We start from the raw sequence: 25,359 nt of genomic DNA on the forward strand, positions 1-25,359 counted from the left end.
TGATCTTCCCCTTCCCTCTCAATTTCTAGTTATCTCTATCAAAGATTAAAAAACTGGGAGACAGGCGGTAGCACATTGGGTTAAGCACAGGTGGCTCAAAGCGCAAGGACTGGCTTAAGGATCCCAGTTCGAGCCCCCAGCTTCCCATCTGCAGGGGAGTCACTTCACAGGTGGTGAAGCAGGTCTGCAGGTGTCTATCTTTCTCTTCTCCTCTCTTTTTCCCCTCCTCTTTCCATTTCTGTCTGTCCTATCCAACAGCAACCACATCTATAACAACAACAATAACTATAACAACAATTTAAAAAAGGCAACAAAAGGGGAAATAAATACAAAAAATAAATAATAAAAACTTTTAAAAAATGTAACTTAACTATAGTTAAAGCAGCATTGAATATTTTCTCATCACTTGACTCTTAAAGGATATTCAACTGATGGTTTTGTATTGTACACAGTAGGAGTGTATCAACATTAATTAGTTTCTTGTGGTGTAAGTCATTCTAATCATAATTAGCTTCCCTTCCCTCTCCCTTACTTAACTACCAGGTGAGAATAACAGTCCTAACAGTTATCTATGGAGCTGGTATGTTTTTTTTTTTTTTGCCTCCAGGGTTATTGCCGGGGCTCGGTGCCTGCACCACGAATCAACTGCTCCTAGAAACCATTTTTCCCCTTTTGTTGCCCTTGTTGTTTATCATTGTTGTGGTTATTATTGTTGTTGTCGTTGGGTAGGACAGAGAGAGATGGGGAAGACAGGGGAAGAGAAAGATAGACACCTGCAGGGCTGCTTCACTGCCTGTGAAGCGACTCCCCTGCAGGTGGAGAGCCGGGGGCTCAAACCTGGATCCTTACACTGGTCCTTGTTCTTCGCGCCACATGTGCTTAGCCCACTGCACTACTGCCCTAATCCCTGGAGCTGGTATATCTTAGGAGGCAGTACCACAGTATAAAAAACTAGATGAGAAAACTCAGTTTTCCTTTCTTGTAAAGGTCTCTGCCCATTCTCTGTTTAGATCCATGTTTTATTGAGAAGTTGTCACCTTTCATAAAGAACAGAGGATTGTGGTGGAGAGAAGTCCTTTGTGAACATTCTATAGAATCTTAGCCTTTGTGATCCTTCTGTAGAATTTTGGTGACTCCTGGTTAGGATTTTGGTCTGATGTTTGAGCTAATAGGTATCAGGAGACTCATGAGCTATATCATAAAATGGTATGAAAATACATTTTGTGTGTGTGTGTGTGTGTCTGTGCAGGGGTTGTGGATGAAAGAGGAGGTGGTAAATGGAATGGTACTGCTAGTTAGGAATTTATATCTTAATGTCTTTTTATAGTGATACTACAGAATAATAGCCAAAGTGATATTACAAAATAGTAGCCAGTGCATGGCTAACTGATCATCAGTTGTCATGATATCCATGGACTATTAGTAACTTTCTCCCAGTAGCCAAGGAGGTGGCATAGGGGATTAAGTATGAAGTCCTGAATTTGAATCCTTGCATTACATGGTTCTCTCTCTCTTTCTCCTTTTCTCTCTCACATAACTAAATAAATTACAAAGGACAAATTCTCCAGAAATTATGTAATAAACTAGAAATTCTTATTTAGAGATTACCAGTCTAATCACAGATATGTGTTACAATTTTAAAAAAAAAAAGCACTGTAAAAATAGAATATCTATGTCCAGGGATAATAGCTAGTGTAGTAGAGCTCACAGGCCAGCAGAAATCCTATGAATGATGGAACAATGTTGTGTATCTTTCCTCCTCTCTCTCCCCATATCTGAATTATTTTATTTACATACTTATTGTTCCACTTGGGTTAACACTGGGGCTCAGCACCTGCATTCTGAATCCACCACTCCCCAAACAGCTATTATTTCTTCTTTATATTTTATTTGATAGGACAAAGAAATTGAGAGAAGAGGGAGGGGGAGAGAGAGAGAGAGAGATACCCTCAAACCTGCTTCCTGCTCATCCTCCCTGCAAGTGGGGAGCAGAGGTTCAAACCTGGTGAGTCCTGGTGTGTGGCAGTATGTGCATGCAGTCTGCCCCCACCCCTGTATCTGAAATTCAGAGAGAAAAATTCTTGTCAAGAGCAGTGGAATCCTAGATTTGAGAGACCTCAGCAGGCAATAAAAGCATCTGGCAAGAATTTTGTCAAATGTTACAAATTGGAAGTTTCCAAGATTTTCAGCTACACAAAGTTATTTTGTTACCCAATTACAGCTTGCATAGATTATGAGGAAAAAGGTATACTAGAAACCACAAAATCAAATACTGTAAGTAACCTGACAAATTGAGATTAAAATCTGTTGTACAACCAAGAATATCTTTATTCAGTTCTATTTAGAAACTTTAAATTATTTTACTGTCATTAACTCTTACATATTTATTTGTTGGCTTTTGCTCAACAACTTTCACTTTATTTTAGGCCACCAACAAAATGGAAATGAAAGCAATTGCTACTAAGCACAAGACACTGTGGAAAATGAATTCAGTTGGTGAACCTTTACTAGTTACTGGCATAGAAGTCAATCCTTTGAAGAAATTTACTATTCCTAAAATCAGGAGGACAACTGAGAAAGGTAATTTTTCTGTGTTATTTCATAGCTATTATCACATTTCCTTAATTTTTGGTTATGTTCTTCTATTTTGATTATAAAATTAAGTTTAATCAGGGAGTCAGACAGCAGGTTAAGCACAGGTGGCACAAAGCGCAAAGACTGGCATAAGGATCCCAGTTTGAGTCCCTGGCTTCCAACCTGCAGGGGAATCGCTTCACAAGCAGTGAAGCAGGTCTGCAGGTGTCTTATCTTTCTCTCCTCTGTCTTCCCCTCCTCTCTCCATTTCTCTGTCCTATCCAACAACAACAATAATAATAACTACAGCAATAAAACAAGAGCAACAAAAGGGAATAAACAAATATTTTTTAAAATTTTAAGTTTAATCAGACATTTTTAAAAAAATTTTATTGTCTTTATTTATTGGATAAAAACAGCCAGAAATCCAGAGAAAAGGAGGTGATAGAGGAGAGAGACACCCGCAGCCCTGCTTCACCACTTGTAAAGCTTTCCCTATGCACGTGGGGACAGGGAGGCTTGAACCTGGGTCCTTGTGCATTGCAGCGTGCTCTCAACCAGGTGTGCCACCACCTGGCCCCTCAGATATTAATTCTTTAAATATACCAAGGAGGTAGTTAAGCATTAGAGCACAGGACTGGCATGCCTGAGGCCCTAACAGCTCCATAATCAATTCCTGGCACTACCATAATCTTAAGTGATTGTCTGGTCTCAGTCTCATGAAAAAAATTAAATACATACCTCTTGTTCCACACAAAGTGATATCAAAACATGTGTCCTATCTCACCCTCAAGTAGCCTAAGTGAAGAGGAGCTGCAGGTGTTTCTATACCTAGCTCTACCCTTCCCTCTCAATTTCTCTCTGTCCTGTCAAATAAAGTAATAAAGCACTGCTCAACTCTGGTATATGGTGTGTAGAGGATTGAACCTGGTACTTGGAAGCCTCAGGCAGGAGAGTCTTTTTGCATAACCGTTATGCTATCTACTCCCACCCTCTAGGGGAATTTTTTTTTTTTTATTTAAGAAAGGATTAACAAAACCATAAGGTAGGAGGGGTACAATTCCCACCACCCAGTCTCCATATCCCACCCCCTCCCCTGATAGCTTTTAGGGGAATTTTTCATTGGCAGAATTGTTGCTGAAAACTATGAAGCTTGACATTTATCAGTAAAATTAACAATTTATCAATAAGATTAATTTATTAATAAAATTAACAAAGAACTGTTAATCTGGTTTAGCCCCCAGAAAAAAAAAAAGTACCCTTCAGAATTAGAAAGGAAGTAAACACATCTAAAGTAAAGTTAATCTAAGATTTTTTTAAAAAAATGATTTTTGCAGCACCAGGAAATGGTCCCAGGGTTTCATGTCTGCACAATACTGCTGATCAGCCTCCTCGATCTACTTTTCTGGTCTTTATTCTTCCAAAGTAGGGGCTCCAATGCACTGGAGAATCCCCTCTGTTTCTTTGTCTGAAGTAAAAGCAATAGTACAGATCGGTCCAGGAGAGGTTCGTGAGGTCCTGGGAGAAATATAAGAAATACTAATGCACTAATAATAGCTACCAGGTTTGTGAAAACAATGTGTTTAAAGATTTGGCACACCTGGTTGAGCATACATATTACAATGCTCAAGGACCTGGGTTTGAGCCTCTGGTCCCACCCGCAAAGGGAAAGCTTTGTGAGTGTTAAAGCAGGGCTGCAGGTATCTCTCTTATCTCTCTCCCTCTCTGTCACCCCCTTCCCTCTCAATTTCTGAATGTCTATCCGATAAATAAATATAATAATTAAAAAAAAGACTCACAGTATTAGGGCCAGGTAGTGGCACACCTGGTTGAACACACACTTTACAGTGCACAAGGACCCAGGTTCAAGCTTTTCATTTAATATTTTAAAATTCAGAGTATTAAGTTGAGAATAACTCAGTTGAATTGTAGTATTGTATTGTATATGTTTTAACTTTAAAGAAGCCCAGTCATGTATGTGGAGGAAGACAACATTCATACTTTCATTTATTTAAGCTGTGAGTTTATTTTACTGTTACAGAACCTCCAAATGTTAATGAAAATTCCAAGTACTTTGTTATTTTGTACCTTTTATCAAGTATGCATTTGTACAGATGTACAGTGATGACTTTTTTTCCAATGAGAGAGATACAGAGAGAAAGATAAACTAAAGAATTGCTCGGTTCTGGTTTATAGTGGCTCTGGGGGTTGAACCTGGAACTTGGGAGCCTCAGGTATGAAATCTTTTTGCATAACCCTTATGTTATCTCCCCAGCCCCAGGGATGACTTTATGAACACAAATGAGTACTTGTCTTTTTCTTTCTCTTTAGTTTATCTGTCACCTTGTTGTACGAATAGCAGAGAATACATTTTCATACAGGATACCCTTAACCAGTGCCGACTTGATACAAGTTGTGATATAAAATCAACATGGCAGTTTGGGGATACAAAGTTGGTTCACAATGAGGACCTGGAAAAGAAATTTACTTCTAAGAGGTAATTTATTGTTCTAAGTAGAGAAATTTAGAATTCTGTTCTTGTTTCTCCTATGGAGTCTTGTACATATTTGTTATTTCTACTACATGGGATTTGGTAAGTATTTCTAAGAAAATAAGTACAGAAATTGTTTATTCATTGTTTTTTTTTTTACCTTCTCAACATTGTGTAATCATAAAAAATTAGTGAGATTTCCTTTTGCACATTGACAATTTTGTGTAAAGGGAATATGTAGTACTGTGGATAGTGTTTTTTTATGCACTTAAATTGTTTTGTCATTTAAAAACAGGTGCTTGGAGCTGTGCTCTGCTGTATCTTCATTCCTTCCCCTATCTGTCCATTCTCTGTCTCTAAAGCTATATAACTTAAAAAGTTAACCAGGGAGGCTGTTCAGCAGCATTGGGCATGCTAGACCCTTGGCTTATCCCATGGTAAAGTAAGGAAGGGAAGAAAAAAATGTTATCTTTTTAATTTTTATTAGTGATTTAATAATTATTAACAAGATTGTAAGATAATGGGTACAAATCCACACAGTTCTCACCACCAGAGTTTCATGTCCCATCCCCTCCATTGGAAGCTTCCCTATTCTTTATCTCTCTGGGAGTATGGACCAAAATTCTCTATGGGGTTCAGAAGGTGGGAGTTCTGGCTTCTGTAATTGCTTTTCCACTGGACATGGACATTGGCAGATGAATCCATACCCCCAGCCTGTTTCTATCTTTCCCTAGTGAGGCAGGGCTCTGGAGAGGTGAGGTTCACATTGGTGAGAACCAGTGTGACACATTGGTGAGAACCTCTGCCCAGGGAGGTCAAGATGACACCATGGTAACATCTGCAACTTGGTGGCTAATAGGTGGTGAGATAGAGTCAGGCAAATTTTTTAAGAAATGGGAACCCAGAGGTAGGAATAGAGCAGGTGAAACTAGGGGTCTTCATATGGAAAGAAGCTAGGATGTCTGTTTTAGGTATGTTCCAAGGGGCCCATGCTTTTAATAATTTTTGCCTGAGCCCAATGGCTAGCATTCAGATAGAGTAAAAGTATTATCTGAGAAAATGGTATGTCAGAGTTGAGAATAGGTCTAGAAAGCTGGATTAGAGCAGAGAGTAGATCCAAAATATGAGAAAAGTATACAAATTCCATTAAGTGTTTATCCTATTGATAACTAGGTAGGGCCCCTGTATATATTCATATTTAGCACAGGAGCCTGTGTAACTCCCTGTCAGTCTGAGCTTGCAGCCCATGGTCATAGCTAGTAACATTCTACACTCATTTCAGGACCTGTCTTCCTCGTGAGGCATAATAAGTTGACCCATCCTCCCTTCAGAGAGTGGGGCAGTCCCTACCATTGCTCTACAGTGAGGGCAAGATCCTGGAGAAGCCCACAAAAGGGCTTATGCTAATGTTCCTGGTGGAAGTGACCAGTGATGGTGGAGAGAGGGCTCTATTAGAGATCTAATTCTACCATAAATTCATGGGAATCCAAGGATTTCCTGACTAGAGTCTCAGATGATAGGATGTCCTGGTAATGAACATTAAAATGTGTGAGTCTCCTACTGTTAGCCAGCTTTTGTAGTCCTTACTTTATCTGACAAGGTGAGACTTAAAGTGATTGACACAAGTGAAGTGGGTAGGAGAGGAGAGTATCTAGACCTAAGTAGTAAAGATTTGATTGGGTACTTTATGGTATCTTCTTTAGGTCTTTCTACTTGTTTACTAAACTTAGAGTCTAAGTCTCTTCACTGCAGACTATTGAGCACTTTTGAAGTATATATTTCCCCTAGCTTACAGAGTACCCTGTCCCGTAGGACCTGGTCTATATCTAGGTTCTGTAACTTTGTTAAGGAATTTGCCATTTCAAATGGAACTAGGAAGTCCCATGTGTTAGGAAATGTCTCACCAAATTATTGAAGCTAGAGGGTTGATATCCCAGGTCTGGCATCTCTGGACACAGTCCAAAGTGAAACATGGCTTGGTGGCACTGGTTGCATTTATTTGGTTGAGGTCAGCAGATGCAATACCACATGGTAGGGATAAAGAGAAATATGAAGAAATACAAGCAAAGTCGCAGAGGTTCCAGGACTGAGAAAAATATAGATATTAAAGAGAATGAGGAAGTTTCCTTGCTGTTTTAGAGTTGAAGAAGGCAATAGATAATTACATTATAACCAGGTTATTTGGGAGCTTGGTTTACTTTGAAAAATGGTTAGGATTTACTGTACTATACATGACCTCGCCATGATTTATGTCATTTAATGCTATTTACAAATAACTATACCTTTGATACTAATAGGAATGGTTGCTTCTGATTTACCTGGTCTAAGAATATAGGTGATTTAATATATTTTAAAAAGTTATTAGAAATTCTTTAACATTTTAAGCCCAGTGTCAGAATTCAATCAGTTTACAAAGTTGAAACATTAAGTGCTTACACTAAAGGAATATATACTCAGAACTGAAATCTATTTCCCTGTCATATTGAAGAAATAGTGATTTATAGAACTATAAATTAATAGAAGTGTAGATTAACACCATTTCTGCCACCAAAAATCTGTATCCCTACCCCAACCCCTACATTGGAGCTGAAAATCCCCCCCACCATCTTTTACTTTGGTATTATACTCCAAACCCAGTCAAAATTCTGCTTTGTTTCCCTTTCTGTTCTTTTTCAACTTCTGTTTATGACTGGGATCATCTCATACTCATCTTTCTCTTTCTGGCATATCTCACTTAACATAATTCTTTCAATCTGCTTTCTCAGGATTTTACCCAATTAGACATATTTGATTTCTGTAGCACTTTAAACTTGTTTTATAGAGTTTATTTAAATGTTTTCTGATTCCTCTGCTACATTGTCAACTTTATCTTACTTTTGTGTCTCTAGTCTGCCAATTGTTAAATTTTTATTTTATTTTTTAAAAGTCAGTGATGCTTATTAGATAACTTTAATACACAGATATAAAGGGAAAATTATAATGGTTAGCAGCAGAGACATAAAAAGAGAAAGAATTGATTGTCTCTAACTTTTCTTTAGAACACCTTGCTTGGAAGAGGCAGGTAGCTCCAAAAACGGCCAATCACTGCTTTTCTTTTTTTTATAACTTATGTTCTACCTACCACTTCTTAAATGTAAATTTATCAGAAGTACATTATTAATATAAATATGTTTTGATATAATATATATATATGCTTTAACCCTTTGAGTGCTTGCTTTAACAGACACTGTATTTAATATCCACAGAGAAAACTGTTGCCTCAGTTTTAAAGAGTTTGCAAATCTAGTGAAGACATATAACTAAATTTAAATATAATGTCATAATAAATATATTTGTGTGCAGATTTGTGTATAGATTATTCTTCCTAAGAGTCTTTTTTTTCTTTTCTTTTTTCTTTTTTTCTTTATTTTTTTATTCTTTATTTACGAAAGGATTAATTAACAAAACCATAGGGTAGGAGGGGTACAACTCCACACAATTCCCACCACCCAATCTCCATTTCCCACCCCCTCCCCTGATAGCTTTCCCATTCTCTATCCCTCTGGGAGCATGGACCCAGGGTCATTGTGGGTTGCAGAAGGTAGGTCTGGCTTCTGTAATTGCTTCCCCGCTGAACATGGGCGTTGACTGGTCGGTCCATACTCCCAGTCTGCCTCTCTCTTTCCCTAGTAGGGTGGGTCTCTGGGGAAGCTGAGCTCCAGGACACATTGGTGGGGTCTTCAGTCCAGGGAAGCCTGGCCGGCATCCTGATGACATCTGGAACCTGGTGACTGAAAAGAGAGTTAACATAAGAAGCCAAACAAATTGTTGAGCAATCATGGACCCAAAGCTTGGAATAGTGGAGAGGAAGTGTTAGGGGGGTACTCACTGCAAACTCTAGTGTACTTCTGCTTTCAGGTATATATTTTGCAGTAGTTTACGGATATGCGTGAACATATGCTCTCTCTCACAGAAACTGGTGTATATCTAGGTTTTGGGACTTTGTTAGAAAGTGAACCACCTGAGATGAAATTAGAGTATACTATGAAAGGAAAGGTCTCACCTTAGTAATGAAGTTGAAGGGTTGTCATTCCACATGTGAAGTCTCTGGACACAGTCTGAAGTGAAGCATGTTGAGGTGGCAATCGTTGCGTTAGTTAGGTTGTGATCAGCAGATGCAATATTACTTGATATGGATTGGGAGAGGCATGCGGGAAAGTGGGCCCTATCCAAGGATTCCAGGACTGGGGGAAGTAGAGGCTCTATAGTGGAGATGTGAGGTCCTGCTGTCTTAGGGTTCCAAAAGACAATCGATAGTTAATGTTATCATCACATTATTTGGTAATTGGGTTAACTTTGAAAAGTCCTTTTGTTAGGGTTTGCTGTACAGTAACCAGTATCTTGTATATAGCTGTGCTATTGGTTGCTTCTGATCTACTTGGTCTAGGCTTTTGAGAGAGTCTGCATATCAATTACACAGCCTATATATTGAAAATATTCAGTTTGTGTTTTGAAAAACTTCGAGACATACAATTAATTTTCCCCCTCTCATATTAATTAACTACTGATTTATATGTCTACATTTTGCTAGGAGTGTACATAAACACCATTCCCACCACCAAAAGACTGTGACCCATCCCTCCCACCCACTCCCACCCCCCACTGGCCCAGGAAGCTGCATGTCTACCCTCACCACAGAGTTTTTACTTTGGTGCCCTACTTACAGTTTGGTCAGGTCCTGCTTTTAGTTTCCCTTTCAGATCTTCTTACTCAACTTCTGTTGATGAGTGGGATCATCCCATACTCATCTTTATCTTTCTGACTTAGCTCACTTAACATAATTCCTTCTATCTCTGTCCAAGATGGGTCAGAGAAGGTGGGTTCATTGTTCTTGATAGCTGCATAGTATTCCATTGTGTATATATACCACAGTTTTCTCAGCCATTCATTCATCTGTTGTTGGGCACCTGGGTTGCTTCCAGGTTTTAGCTATTATGAATTGTGCTGCTATGAACATAGGAGTACACACCTCTTTTTGGTTGGGTGTTATGGAGTCCTTGGGGTATAACCCCAGGAGAGGAATTACTGGATCATATGGAAGGTCCATGTCTAGCCTTCTGAGAGTTTTCCAGACTGCTCTCCACAGAGGCTGTATCAATTTTCATCCCCACCAGCAATGTAAAAGGGTTCCTCTGTCCCCACAACCTCTCCAGCATTTGTTGCTGCTGTCCTTTTTGATGTATGCCATTCTTACAGGAGTGAGGTGGTATCTTAGTGTTGTCTTAATTTGCATTTCTCTGACAATCAGTGACCTAGAGCAGTTTTTCATATGTTTGTTAGCCTTTTGGATCTCCTCTGTAGTGAATGTTTTGTTCATATCCTCTGCCCATTTTTGGATGAGGTCATTTGCTTTTTTGGTGCTAAGTTTGCTGAGCTCTTTATATATTTTGGTGATTAGTTTCTTGTCTGATGTCTGGCATGTGAAGATCTTCTCCCATTCTATGAGGGGTCTCTCTGTTTGTTTAATAGTTTCTTTGAATGTGCAGAAGCTTTTCAATTTGATGTAGTTCCATTGATTTGTTTCTGCTTTAGTCTTCCTTGCAATTGGGTTTGATTCATCAAAGATGTCCTTGAGGTGTAGGTGGGAAAGTGTTTTACCAATGTTTTCCTCTAAGTATTTGATTGTTTCTGGTCTGACATCTAGGTCTTTGATCCATTTGGAGTTGATTTTTGTTTCTGGTGAGATAAAGTGGTTCAATTTCATTCTTCTGCATGTTACAACCCAGTTTTCCCGGAACCATTTATTGAAGAGAGCCTCCTTTTTCCATTTAATCCTTTGGGCCCCCTTATCAAAGATTAGATGTCCATAGGTGTGGGGATTTATTTCTGGGCTTTCAGTTCTGTTCCACTGGTCTGTGTGCCTATTTTTGTTCCAGTACCATGCTGTTTTGATGATGATGGCTTTATAATAAAGTTTAAGGTCTGGGAGTGTGATGCCTCCATTTCTGTTTCTTTTCCTTAAGATGGTTTTGGCAATTCTATGTGTTTTCATGTTCCAGATAAATGATTGTAGTGTTTGTTCTATTCTCTTACAGTAGCTTGGTGGGACTTTGATGGGTATTGCATTAAATTTGTATATGGCTCTGGGGAGAATATTCATTTTGATGATATTTATTCTTCCAATCCATGAGCATGGGATATCTTTCCATTTCTTGGTATCAGTTTCTATTTCCTTGAGTAGCTACTCGTAGTTTTCAGTATACAAGTCTTTCACTTCTTTGGGTAAGAGTCTTGAGAGAGGTTTTCAAGTGAAAAATACTGAGCTACTCTTTTCAGTATAACAAGCTAAATTCAGTTATTAAATATCTAGCCCTATTACATTTGTCTCTTGCTTTGGTTTTAGAGAAATTGCTTTTATACATTTCATTTTTTACAAAGTCTTCAGTCTTTTTTTATATTTATTTGCTCTTTTGTTGCCCTTGTTTTATTGTTGTAGTTATGATTATTGTTATTGATTTCATTGTTAGATAGGACAGAGAGAAATGGAGAGAGGAGAGGAAGACAGAGAGGGGGAGAGAAAGATAGACACTTACAAACCTGCTTCACCACCTGTGAAGCGACTCCCCTGCAGGTGGGGAGCCAGGGGTTCGAATTGGGATCCTTATGCCAGTCCTTGCGATTTGCACTACCTGGGCTTAACCCGCTGTGCTACCACCAACTCCCCATACATTTTATATTTGTATGGAACATCTTCATTTTAAGTTATCATTATCTAGTTTGATGTTGTGGTTAAATTTGTACTTGACACTTCAACCCCAGATGAGTAGTCCAAGCCATCCATGATGACTTTCCTTTATTAAGGGTGGTCAGTATGAAATCAGTTTGAGACAGTGATACTCTGAGGACAGATCTTGGGGGTGGGGGGGGGGGTCTGCAAATAAGAAGCCAGTCTGAATTTAACTAGGAGCAGGTCACTCATACTATCAATAGCAACATTCTTGGAATGACTCTAATACTGAGGACAAGAAAAAAAGAAATGGAAAAAGTCCAGAACAAGGGAGTCAGGTGGTAGTGCTGCAGGTTAAGCGTACATGGTGTGAAGTGCAAGAACCCAGTTTGGTAAGGCATAAGGATCCCAGTTTGAGCCCCCACCTCCCTACCTGCAGGGAGGTCACTTCACAAGTAGTGAAGCAGGTCTGCAGGTGTCTATCTTTCTCTCCCCTTCTCTGTCCTTCCCTCTCAATTTCCCAATTTATTTCTAACAATAAAAATAAGTAAATATATATAACATATATATGAAAAAGCCCAGAACATTATGACATCTGGCATCATGGAGTTAATCCTATTATAATAGAATCTGCCTATTTTTTAAGATTTTATTATAGAAATTTACACTGTTTTGAATGGGTTTCTGTGTATGAAATCAGTAGCATTCCAACAAGTATTTAGTACAATGAAAAAGTTTTTTGGAAATATTCTGAAATAGGAATTTAACTTAGATAACTGTTCTTGGGAGCTGGGCGGTAGCACAGTGGGTTAATCGCACATGGCACAAAGCACAAGGACCGGTGTAAGGATCCCAGTTCAAGCCCCCAGCTCCCCACCTGCAGGGGAGTTGCTTCATAAGTGGTAAAGTAGGTCTGCAGGTGTCTGTCTTTCTCTCCCTCTCTCTGTCTTCCCCTCCTCTCTCCATTTCTCTCTGTCCTATCCAACAATGACGACATCAACAACAATAAGAACTACAACAACAATAAAAACAAGGGGAACAAAAAGTAAAATAAATATTTTTTTAAAAAAAAGGAAATCAGGAGAAATGCACAATACATAACACAAATTTGTTGCCTTGATTATTTTCCATAGACCTTTCTTTTAACTAATCCTGTTTGGTACATAGAAATGCTCACTTTTATGTAGTAAAGATACACTTTAAATAAAATCTAAGGGAAGAAACATAATGGCTTCAAGTTGGAATTAAGTAGCTAAAAATCACTATACTCAGGAAATTGAAGTTAGGAAAGTCTCACAGGCATGTTGCCAGGATACCGAAGTAAACAAAATCTTGATATAGTTACCAACCATAAGAATTTTAAAGGAAAAGAATCCTAGCTACTTATTTTTGGAAGATAAGACTTTCTGCCACCAATCATTAATACTGGTCATTATGATTTGATTCTTCAGTTTGCATACATTTAATTGTAGAGCTTTTTTTTTTTTTTCTCCAGGGTTCTCACTGGGGCTCAGTGCCTGCACCATTAATCCACTGCTCCTGATGGCCATTTTTTCCATTTTGTTGCCCTTGTTATTGTTGTTATTGTTGTTGTTGTATAGGACAGAGAGAAATCAAGGGAGATGGGGAAGACAAGAGAGGGAGAGAGAAAGACATAAGCAAACTTTCTTCACCAGTTGTAAAGAGACCCCCCCCCCGCAGGTGGGGAGCCAGGGGCTCGAACCAGGATCCTTGTGCCAGTCCTTGTGCCAGCTTCGTATCATGTACACTTAACCTGCTGTGCTACTGCCCAGCCCCAACAAGAGCATTTTTTAAAAATAAATTTTTATGTATTAATGAGAGGGATAGGAGGAGAGAGAAAGGATCAGACATTACTCTGGTACATGTGATGCTGGAGAACTCAGGACTTCATGCTTGAGGGTCCAGCCCTTTATCCACTGCACCAGCTCCTGGACTGGAACAAGAGCATTTTTTAAGGTACAAGAGTCCTTTGAAAAACATGGGATTGAACTGCTTAGATCCATGTACATGGAGATTTTTGTTTTCAATAAATACAGTTGGTCTCCTATATCTCTGGATTCCACTTTCATGAATTCAGCAGTTGGTATATGTAAGTTGTTGAGTCTCTCTATTCCAAACCTGTGGATACTGAGTACCTGACTATAAAGGACTTGAGCATCAGTTGAATCAGATATCCTCAATGTGTCATAAAACCAGTTCCCTAGGCCTATGTTGCTCAAGGATCAACTGTGTGTCTATGTAAAGGGTGACTAAATGGGTAAATGTAATCTCCCTAGCAATTCTAGGTCATCTTACATAATGAGTCTAAAATATTTGTTGTCCCCTTGCCTTTATTGATTTACTGATGTATATAAAGTTAATCAAGATGGTTAAATAGAATGCATAAGACTTGGCTTAGAAATCCTGGAAAGGGAAGGTGATCCTGAGGAAGGATGGTGTGTCAGCTGGTGGAAACTTATAGGTCTAGTAATAGATAGCAGTCCTCTTATGACCATAAAAGAAACTAGATAACAGATAAAGCTGTAGGTAGTAGTGGAGAGATTCAAGGAAAAGAAAGTTGAGTTCTGAGTACTGTATTATTGAGCTGTTCAGAATCTGCCTTGGTAGATTACCCCTTCAAATGCTCCACAAAGTGTGATCATATCCTAACCCCCAGAACCTGTGGATATGACACATTGCATAATAAAAAGGACTTTGAGCTGACTCCCCACCTGCGGAGGGATCGCTTCAAGGGTGGGGGAGCAGGTGTGCAGGTGTCTCTCTTTCTCTCCTCCTCTCTGTCTTCTCCTCCTCTCTCCATTTCTCCCTGTCCTGTCCAGCAATGACGACATCAGTAACAACAATAATAAAAAAAAATACTTTGAAAACTTAATTGAGCTCACAGCCTTGGGATGGTTGGTTAACCTGTATCATCTGCATGGCCCCAGTTTGATGACATATGAGGAACAGAAGTGAAGGAAGGAGACTGAAGGGGAAAAAATAGGGATTGAGGGGCTCAGCCTTTGTTTTCAAGATTAAAAGATGGAGGAAAGGAGTTAGGAAACAAGGAATATAGGTAACTTCTAGAACCTGGAAGCAGCCTTCAGTTAACAGCCAGTATGGAAACGAGAGGTCATCACTTCAACTATAAGTAATTGATTTCTGCCAACAAAGGGAATCCTTCCCTGTAGCATGAGAAAGGAACACTATCCAGATGACACTTTGATTATGACCTACATAACTATAAGATAATTTTGTATTAAGCATTTGTATTTATTTTGGATACAGGCAGGGAAAGTGAAAAGGAAGGGAAAGATACCTGTAACACTGCTTTACCTCTTATGAAGTATTTCTCCCTACAGGTGGGGAGAGGGCAGGGGCTTAAACCTGTGAACTGTAATACACCACCAGACCCCAATAACTTTGTTTTAATCTACTAAATTTGTTACAGCAGCAATAGAAGACTAATACTGTTATATCTCTCTGAACCTCTAGTGTGAGGTAGAAATCTTTTTCACCAGTTTTATTGAAGTGTAATTGGTATACAACATTGTATAAGTTTCATGTTACAGTGTGATATTAATTCTCTTTGTCTTTAATCTTTACCATTTTAATCTTAGCTATTTTGATGAGGTTGTGTTTGGATTTTTGGGAGCTCTTAGAGCTTCTTGTGTATAAGGGCATGTCTCTTCTTCATTTTAGGGGAAATTCATGGCTAATGTTTCTTCCAATCAGAATTTTCTCTTGGGGCTGGATGATGGCCCCAAGGCCACCTGCTTAAGGACCCAGGATCCTGGTATTCATCTGCGAGAGGGGAAGCTTCACAAGTGGTGGAGCAGTACTGCATGTCTCTTTCTCCCTCCCTCCCTACCTCCCTCATCTGTCAGAAAGGAATGAAGGAGTAAAAGAAAGGGCCCCCAGGGGTCGGGTGGTAGCGCAGGAGGTTAAGTGCATGTGACACAAAGTACAAGGACTGACATAAGGATCCCAGTTTGAGGCCCCCGGCTCCCCACCTGCAAGGGGGTCACTTCACAAGTGGTGAAGCAGGTCTGCAGGTGTCTTTCTCTTCCCTTCTGTCTTCCCCTCCTCTCCATTTCTCTCTCTGTCCTATTCAACAATGACATTAATGACAATAATAATAGCCACAACAATGATAAAGCAACAAGAGCAATAAAATGGAAAAAAAGAGGGGGGCCACCAGGAGCAGTGGGTTCGTGGTGCAGGCACCTAGCCCCAGCAATAACCCTGGAGGCAAAAATAAAAATAAAAGAAAGGGCCCCCAGGAATGGTGCAGTTATCATGCAGCATCATCAGTAACACTGGTAGAAAAAAATAATAATAAATAAACCTGTTTTTTCTTCCCTCCAGAACTCCTACAAAGTGAAAGTTGTTCCCTCTTGTTATTGTTCCTCAACTCTGTAATTTTATCTTCATTTTTTTAGTTCATTTTACTTAGTTTTATTTTTTTAACAATTTTTTTCTTTATTTTGGATAGAGACAAATTAAGAGGGGAGAAGGAAATAAGGAGGAGAGAGAGAGAGAGACACCTGTAGCACTGCTCTAGCACTTATGAAGCTTCCCCCTGCATATGGAGACTGGGGTCTTGAACCCAGGCCCTTGCACACTGTAATGTGTGCACTCAACCAGGTGTGTTGAAACCATTAAGACAAAAGCCCAGCCCTCTGCTGGATTTTCTTAATGGTTTCCTCTGCCCTCTTCTTTAGCTCACCTCTTCAGTCTCTGGCCTTTATCTTTTTGTGAATCCTTATACTGTATATTTTTATCTCAATTACTGTATTCAATTTTTGTTGTAATCTCATACTGACTTTTTTGAAGTTTTCTTCCATTGAACTCCTCATTTCGGTAAGCATCAGCTTTGAAGCTCTCTTTAGGAGGTATATTGTTGAAAAATCTGTTGAATTGGGACTTTGTTCCAGTTACTGGGACCAGTTTGTTCCTTTGTTCCAGTCTGGGTTCAATGAGGGTAATTTCCTATCTTTTCATTATGTTTGATGTTCCACAAAGGATCTGGCACTCGGGCTGTAGCTCAGTGGGTTAAGCACAGGTGGCGCAAAGCACAACAACCAGCATAAGGATCCCGGTTCGAGACCCTGGCTTCCCACCTGCAGGGGAGTCACTTCACAGGCAGTGAAGCAGGTCTACAGGTGTCAATCTTTCTCCCCCTCCTCTCTCCATTTCTCTGTCCTATCCAACAACGACGACATCAATAACTACAATAAAAAAGGGCAACAAAAGGGAATAAATAAACATTTTTATTTAAAATAAAAAGGGATCTATGTTTGAACCTCAGTGTTGACCTGAACCTCCCAGTGTTGTGATCACCCACTAAATTGTGTCTAGGTAGTACCAGCTCAGAGCAGGTTCAGGCTTACCAGGAACAGGATCTGTTGTGTAAGCCAAGACTCTGCCCACAGGGTCTATTGCTGTGGAAACTAAATTATAGTATATCATACCCCCTGTCTTCCCACCAGAAAGGACTACTTCCTACATGTCCCCTCAGGGACAGTTACTATGGAAACTGAATTTCAATTTGATTTTGTATACTAGAACTCTAGCAAGATTCCATGGGTGGTTGGGGACAGCTACCATCATGGTTCTACCTCTTCTTCATTGTTCTTTAATCCTTGTTTCTGTTGTAGTATTATAGTATTATGGTGACTGGGTTTCAGCACAATTCTGCCTAAACCCCCACCAGTTCTGTACTTTATAGATCTCCTGTTTGTGGTTTGTTGTCACATAGTAGAACTTTGATCTTATTGGAGAGAGCTTCCCCCCCCCCCCATCCTGCCACCTGTGTGTTGATCACACTATTTCTTGCTGTGGAAAATCTATTTCTATATGTACTTTCCCATATATATCTATAACCTGACTATTGATGTTTATTCCACCATCTTAACCCCACCTGCTAGTTTAAGCTTTCCAGAGAATGGGTAGGTAACTCAGTAATAAGAGTTTATTTAATGTTTAATATAATAGTTATGGGGCTGGGTGGTGGCACACCTAGTTGAGCACACATGTTACAGTGCGCAAGGACCTAGGTTCAAGACCTCAGTCCCCACCTGCAGGGGGGAAGCTTTGCCAGTGGTGAAGCAGGGCTGCAGGTGTCTGTCTCTCCCTCTCTGTTACTCTTTGCCTTCTTGATTTCTGTCCAACAAATAAATATAATAGTTGTTAAAACAAACAAACAAACAAACAAAAAACAATGACCAGTGTTGCAGACTCCATGCCCAGATAATGACCTGGAATAAGAGACCTACACACATCATGTAGTGAGTACTTGTGTCCACAGTGACCGACTGCATCTGGCAAAGTCTCCCCATAGATAGGGAGGCCCTGGATACAGCCCAATCTAAAGTTCAGGCTCTTTTGATTGGTTCTTAATACAAGTACATCACAGAAAGCAAGTTAGCCAGGTATAAACAATTCAAGGATATGTATGCTGTATGTGATGTAACACCCATGGGGTGTGTGATACATGACTTTCATCCCATACCTCAGGACCCTACTTTGCAGACGTTATGTCATACTTTGATATTTATGTCTGCCTTCAGCTACCATGACTCTTTGCTCATGGAGCATTAATATCATCAGGATGTTTACGGTCAGACTCTTGTCATATGGAAGCTTTTGCTATAGACCTTGCTGAGACAAAATACCATGTACTCCCTTGATTTAGGCCATGAGAACTAGGGTGCAGTTTACAGCTCACAGCCTTCATAACTGTACATCCGAATTGCATATATCAAAGCCATAATGATTTCTAGGGTCCTCTCACTACTTGTATCCAACAGACTAGGACTGGAAGATGGCTCACATGATAAGCACATGCCTTACCATGCTTGAGGTGTAAGGTTCAATCCCACAGCATGACATGAAAGCACCTGCACAGGGGGAAGCTTCTACAATAGTGGAATGAAACTGTGGTGTCTGTCCTCTATCTCTCTTTCCCTCTCTGTTTTCCCTAAAATTAGAGGGAGGAAGCCTACCAGAAACTGTGGAGTCATTTATGTGGAAGCCCTAACAACAACAAAAATAATGACCAGTCCACAACCAAGATATTAATATTTGATTACTGGATTGATTTTTTTTTTTTTAGTTTCTACTCCAGACTTAAAGTACGTTCAAAGTTCTGTCCCACTTCCTCCTCCTCCTCCTCCCCCACCCCCTCTTGTATCTTATCTGAAATAAAAAGAAAAATCTACCAGGAGCAGTAAAATCCCAACTGTGAGGCCTCAGTGACAATAAGATAGTAATAATAGCAGCTCAATTCTTAGGGAGTTGAGAACAAATGACAAAATACATATAATGGTCAAGTATTAACAGTACTGGGCACGTTAGCAGCAATCAGGAAATATCAACTCCTAGTGTTACCAATGGCCTATACAATTAGTCCATAATCCTAGACCATTAGTTACCTTTTTCTTAAATTCAATTACAAAAATGATTTAGGCAAACTTTTTACCATGGTGTTCTGGCATCTCTGAATATCACCAGTACTTTAACAGTTGTGTGCAAAATATTTATCTTCTTGAAATTCCTTTTGATACTCATATTTAACTACACTTTGTTTTGCTTTAGGTCAGAAATGCGTGAGATTGGAAGACATGGCAGAGAACTTGAAGAACAATTTTGCTTTTTAGCACTTTCTCAGAGCGATGTGAATGAGATATATCAGAATGGGATAAGTACCAAAGAATCACCATTGAAGATTTTAGGAAATCCTCTTCTTGGAATTTATGCATTTAGACATGTTGATATTGCCTTGAATTATGCTCATAGTAGAAGCATTAATGTAGAAAGTATTATGATTTTCAAGGTAGGTAGCACAAAAATACTACATAGGTATTAAGTTTACTTTAACCTGAATGTATTTTTCTTTCATTATTAATGTTTAATGTTTTTAAGAAGCCTTATGGAATTACATCTATTACTGTCATCATTTTTGAGGGTTTTTTTTTTTTATCAAGCATAAAGCAAAGCTCTTAAGCAAAAGGTGCATTTCATTTTCTCAATTTTCTTATCTTCCTATGGTTTTAGCTTTAATGTTTTGCCATGGTTCTATAAGATGTTTACATTAGGAAAAACTAGGCACAGGCTACTCCTGTGACTTTCTGAAAGTCTAAAATTATTCAGATTTGAAAATAATAAATTTTATAGATGAGCCCTATCAGCAAACTGATAAGATATATTTTTGTTGTTGGCTTTTTTATTTTGTTTTGCTTTTTGGAGGTTTTTTTTTTTTTTTTTTTTTTGTCTTTTTTAACCAGAGCACTGATCAGCTCTGGTTTATAGTGGTGCAGGAGATTGAACCTGGGACTTTAAAACCTCAGGAATGAGAGTCTCTTTTTATAACCATTATGCTATCTACCCCTGCAAGATATATTTTTTCATGAGTGGTAGGTTTACTGAGATTTCTCTCAGCACAGATGGTAGACTTGCTCCTCAGTAGTAAATTGTTAAGCAAATATCCACTTACAGCTTCAAGAGCCAGGAGCATAAATTAGTGGTAACACATATTCCTCCTGTATGAGGTTTTAGGTTCATTTCTTCTCTAAGGAAAAAGAAAAAAGAAAAAAACATCTGGTATGTGGTTACTTGTATTGAGTTATCAAAAAAGCCATGACATATTTTTCAAGAAAAATATGTCATAACTTGTGACAACCCAGTCTTTTTAGACCTTAAAATATTGTCACATTCATGAAGCATGATTTACATTTAAAAATTTGATAGCGGGAGTCGGGTGGTAGCACAGTGGGTTAAGCACACGTGGCGCAAAGCGCAGGGACCAGCGTAAAGATCCTGATTTGAGCCCTCGGCTCCCCACCTGCAGGGGAGTCACTTCACAAGCGGTGAAGCAGGTCTGCAGGTATCTATCTTTCTCTCCCCCTCTCTGTCTTCCCCTCCTCTCTCCATTTCTCTCTGTCCTATCCAATAACAATGGTATCAATAACAATAACAATAAAAATAAATATTTTTAAAAGACCATAAAAAATTAATGGCAATACCAAGGAAATGGCTCAGTGGTAGAGCACCTGTCTTGTATGCATAAGATCCTAAATTTGATCCTGCTCCCACATGAGAATAACAAAGAAAAAGTGAGTTACAGCTCCATGAAAGGCAGAGCAATGGTATTTTGCATTTTCTGGAAGTACAAATTATCTGTTCTGTTCCATCATTCTCTCTCTGACCCAAAGTTGTTTTTCAAATTATTCTAGACTGTTTTTGGTTTATCTGTCTTCCAGATAAGTTTATAGACTAGTAGAACTAATTTCTACCACTAAAATTTTTTGAATGGCTATCATGTTAGAGTTTGATTTATGGTAGAATTAACATAATCACAATATTAAGTCATCTGATTCATCTTAGAGATGAAATATCCCTGCTTATATCGTTTTTAAAATAAAAAAGTTAGCCTTTTCTGTTTGAATTACGAGAGTTTCAGAGGTTTTTGGTATGGTTTTTTAAAGGTACTCTTTGGAAAAGTAAAGAAAATTCAGCCTTCAATGGATAAAAACAAAGTTTCTCTGGATCCTTCTCCTAACTTTGATTGCCATATGTCAAGAAGTGTACCTTCCCTGAAAGATACCATTGAACTTCAGGCCTACAGTTCAGCAGTATGTTAACTTTTAGATTCATTTCAATACTCAGAAGTCACATAATTCACATTTTATGAGGCAAGACTTAAAATAATATCCCAAAATGTTAAAGAAAATACCTTCAGTAGTCCGGGAGGTGGCACAGTGATAAAGCTTTGGATTGTCAAGCATGAGGTCCTGAGTTCAATCCCTGGCAGCACATGTGCCAGAGTGGTGTCTGGTTCTTTGTCTCTCCTGTCTTCCTCATTAATAAATAAATAGAAAATTTTAAAAAAGAAAATATCTTCACTATGATAGTCTTTTCCTTTTTAGATTTTTTAAAATTATCTTTATTTACTTATTGGATAGAAACAACCAAAAATCAAGAGGGAAGGGGGCTGATAGGGAGAGACACCTGCAGCCCTGCTTCTCCACTTATGAAGCTTTCCCCCTGAAGGTGGAGGCCAGAAGCTTAAACCTTGTGCACTGTAATGTGTGTGCTGTGATGTGTGCATAAATGCACCGCCTGGCCGCCTAATAATGGTCTTAAGTAGTGAAGGTGGACAGCAAGAGAGCTTATCTTGTAGGGTGCATGCTTTCCCGTTGTGTGTGACCCAGATTCAGCCTCAGCCCCCTACACACACACACTGCACTGGAGGAAGCTTCAGTACTGTCTTTCTCTGTCTATACTTTTCTGTTGGAAAAAAAATCTGACTGGGGTGTCAGATTCTTAACAACAAAAATACTGTAGGCTGTTAGAATGTTTGTGATCTAGGAATGTTGGTAAATAAGATTAAATTCACATTTAACTTTGTCCATAGTATTTAGATTTTCCAGACTAACTCCTTATTTGGGAAACAAGCTAACTTCTCTTTTAAACAAGAATGCTTTGAATTACTGTTACTGATCATTTCACTTTGCAAAAGGAAAAATGGCTTATTAGGTGAAATAGTGATTTTTATATCAAATGTTGCTGAGACAGTTGACTTCTACAAAATATTAGTTATATTTAATGTATATTATAGTAGTTATAATCAGAAATATGGTTAAATTTTGGTAGTCTAAAAGTGTACATATGTGTCCCCACATGTAAAACTTGTTAAACTTTGCTAATTGACTTTTCCTGTCAAATAAAATATAGTTAAGTCATATACAGCTGATGCAGAACATTCAACTTTTTTTTCTGGAACTCGAGCCTCATAATTATTAAAAAGTAAAAGCAGGTTGAAGAATTTTTGAAGGGAGTGTTATATGGGATCAATCAAATGAGGAGCAAGGGGTAGTTATGTAATTATTCCAAATATATTAAAATTAATTATGTAATATTTTTCTCTTTATATTTCAGGTATACTTCTATGAATACAATGTTCTTTCAAAACCAGTAGATAAACCCAGACATTGCCTTCCATATGCAGTAATAACAGTAAAATTCATTGGTCAAAAAGCAGATAATGGACCCCTAATGACATCATTGAGATTCCTCTCAACGGGGTTTCCTAAGAGAGTTGGTGAGATATATGTTTGCCTACTTTAGTAGCGTTTCTACTGTTCTTTTTTTCTTAATACTTTTTTCCCTCCAGGGTTATCACTGGGGCTTGGTGCCTGCACTATGAATTCACTGCTCCTGGAGGCCATTTTTCCCCCTTTTGTTGCCCTTGTTTATTATTGTTGTTGTTATTGTTATTGCTGCCATTGCTGTTAGGACAGAGAGAAATTAAGAAGGGAATATGGGGAGAGTAAGATAGACACTTGCATACCTGTTTCACCTTTTGTGAAGTGACCCCCCTGCAGGTGGGGAGCCAGAGAGCTAGAACCGGGATCCTTTGCGCCATGTGGTGCTTACCCCTTGCACTACTGCCCAGCCCCCCATACCTTTTTTAAAGTTTATTTTGGATAGAAGCAGAGAGAAATTGAGAGGGAAGGGGGAAACTAGAGAAGGAAAGATAAAGACACCTGCAGCAGTGCTTCACCACTCATGAAGCTTCCACCCTGCAGGTGGGGATCATGGCTTTGAACTTTAAGTTCTTGTACATTACCTCTGTGAGTGGTCCTGAGTACAGGACCACTGAGCCCCCATTTGTGTTGTTCTTACAACTTCTGAATTTATTCAGTGCACTGTAAGTCTTTTTTTTCCCTCCAGGGTTATTTTTGGGGCTCAGTGCCTGCACCATGAATCCACTGCTCCTGGAGGCTATTATTTTCCCCTTTTGTTGCCCTGGTGGTTTTATTGTTATGGTTATTATTTTTGTTGTTATTATTGATATCGTTGGATAGGACAGAGAAATTGAGAGAGGAGGGGGGACACAGAAGGGGAGAGATAGACACCTGCAGACCTGCTTCACCACCTGTGAAGCGACCCCCCTGCAGGTGGGGAGGTGGGGGCTCTCAAACTGGGATCCTTATGCTGGTCCTCGCGCTTTGCACCATGTGCACTTAATCTGCTATGCTACCGCCTGACACCCAAATTATAAGTCTTAATAAAATAGTTGTACTTTTTTCTCTTTTAGGTCATGTAACTAGAAACAGCTAGTGGAATCTTTGTGGTTTTTCTTACTCAATATTATGTTTGTATGAGTTTTCTATATGATACATATATATATATATATATATATATATACACAATATTATCCCATTTTGTGACTATAAAATAATTGCTCTAGGGAGTTGGGCGGTAGCACAGTGGGTTATGCACACGTGGTGCAAAGCGCAAGGACCGGCCTAAGGATCCCGGTTCAAGCCCCCAGCTCCCTACCTGCAGGGGAGTCACTTCATAGGCAGTGAAGCAGATCAGCAGGTGTCTATCTTTCTCTCCCCCTCTCTGTCTTCCCCTCCTCTCTCCATTACTCTCTGTCCTATTCAACAACGATGACATCAACAACAATAAAAACAACAAGGACAACAAAAAGGAAATAAATCTTTTAAAAAAATTTAATAATAATAATTGTTCTGGGGATATTTGGACACCTTCCAGACATTTTATTTTAAGCATTCATTTGCCTCAGTTCATAGCAATGCCTTTTTAGAGAGCATATTTGCATACACACACATCAGGAATGCATGGTTTTATTCAAAGACTTTATCAGATAATTTTCTTTTTTAAGATTTATATCTTTGGGTGGTTGGGGGGGGAGAATACAGGTCCAAACAGGATGGCAAAGGACCTAGTGGGGGTTATATTGTTATATGGAAAACTGGAAAATGTTATGCATGTACAAACTATTGTATTTACTGTCAAATGTAAAACATTATAATTCCCCAATAAAGAAATTTTAAAAAATAAACATAAAAAAATAAAAATAGGGGGTCGGGCGATAGCACAGTGGGTTAAGCACACATGGCACAAAGCACAAGGACCAGCCTAAGGATCCTGATTCGAGCCCCCAGCTCCCCACCTGCAGGGGAGTCGCTTCACAGGCGGTGAACCAGGTCTGCAGGTGTCTGTCTTTCTTTACCCCTCTCTGTCTTCCCCACCTCTCTCCATTTCTCTCTGTCCTATCCAACAACGGACGACTTCCACAATAACAATAATAACCACAAAAAGGCTACAACAAGGGCAACAAAAGGGGGGAAAATGGCATCCAGGAGCATTGAATTTATGGTGTAGGCACTGATCCCCAGCAATAACCCTGGAAGCATAAATAAATAAAATAAAAAGACATTGAAAAAATATTTATATATTTGTTATGGAAGGAGAAAAGAATTAGAACATCACTGAGACATGTGGAGTGCTTGGGTTGAACTCAGGACCTCATACTTGAGAGTCCAATGTTTTATCTACTGCACCACCTCCTGAGCCCCTCAGATAGTTTTCAAAAGTAGTTTTGTAATGTTACACAGTTATTCTACATCCTTACAAAGGAATATACTTTTTTGAATGTTTCTCCCAACCTAGTATATATTGTTACTATCATCTCACAAAGAATTTTGTACCCTTTAATAGCTATTATATCCTTTCCCTCAGGTCCCCCAGGCCTAACCAACCACATATTTAC

At 39.0% G+C, this 25,359-nt stretch overlaps 1 protein-coding gene across 1 annotated transcript in view; it reads left to right on the plus strand.

The window, feature by feature from the left end:
- TEX15 (testis expressed 15, meiosis and synapsis associated) overlaps positions 1 to 25,359 on the plus strand; it is a 76,021-nt gene that overhangs the window by 30,720 nt on the left and 19,942 nt on the right. The window contains exons 3-7 of the mRNA XM_060183106.1: positions 2,427 to 2,580; positions 4,906 to 5,071; positions 19,371 to 19,608; positions 21,260 to 21,406; positions 22,713 to 22,875. Coding sequence (XP_060039089.1) covers positions 2,439 to 2,580; positions 4,906 to 5,071; positions 19,371 to 19,608; positions 21,260 to 21,406; positions 22,713 to 22,875 — 856 coding nt within the window. The 5' untranslated portion in view covers positions 2,427 to 2,438. The remainder of the gene's footprint in view (positions 1 to 2,426; positions 2,581 to 4,905; positions 5,072 to 19,370; positions 19,609 to 21,259; positions 21,407 to 22,712; positions 22,876 to 25,359) is intronic.

This window comes from Erinaceus europaeus, chromosome 2, assembly GCF_950295315.1.
Source record: "Erinaceus europaeus chromosome 2, mEriEur2.1, whole genome shotgun sequence".
Taxonomy (NCBI): Eukaryota; Metazoa; Chordata; class Mammalia; order Eulipotyphla; family Erinaceidae; genus Erinaceus; species Erinaceus europaeus.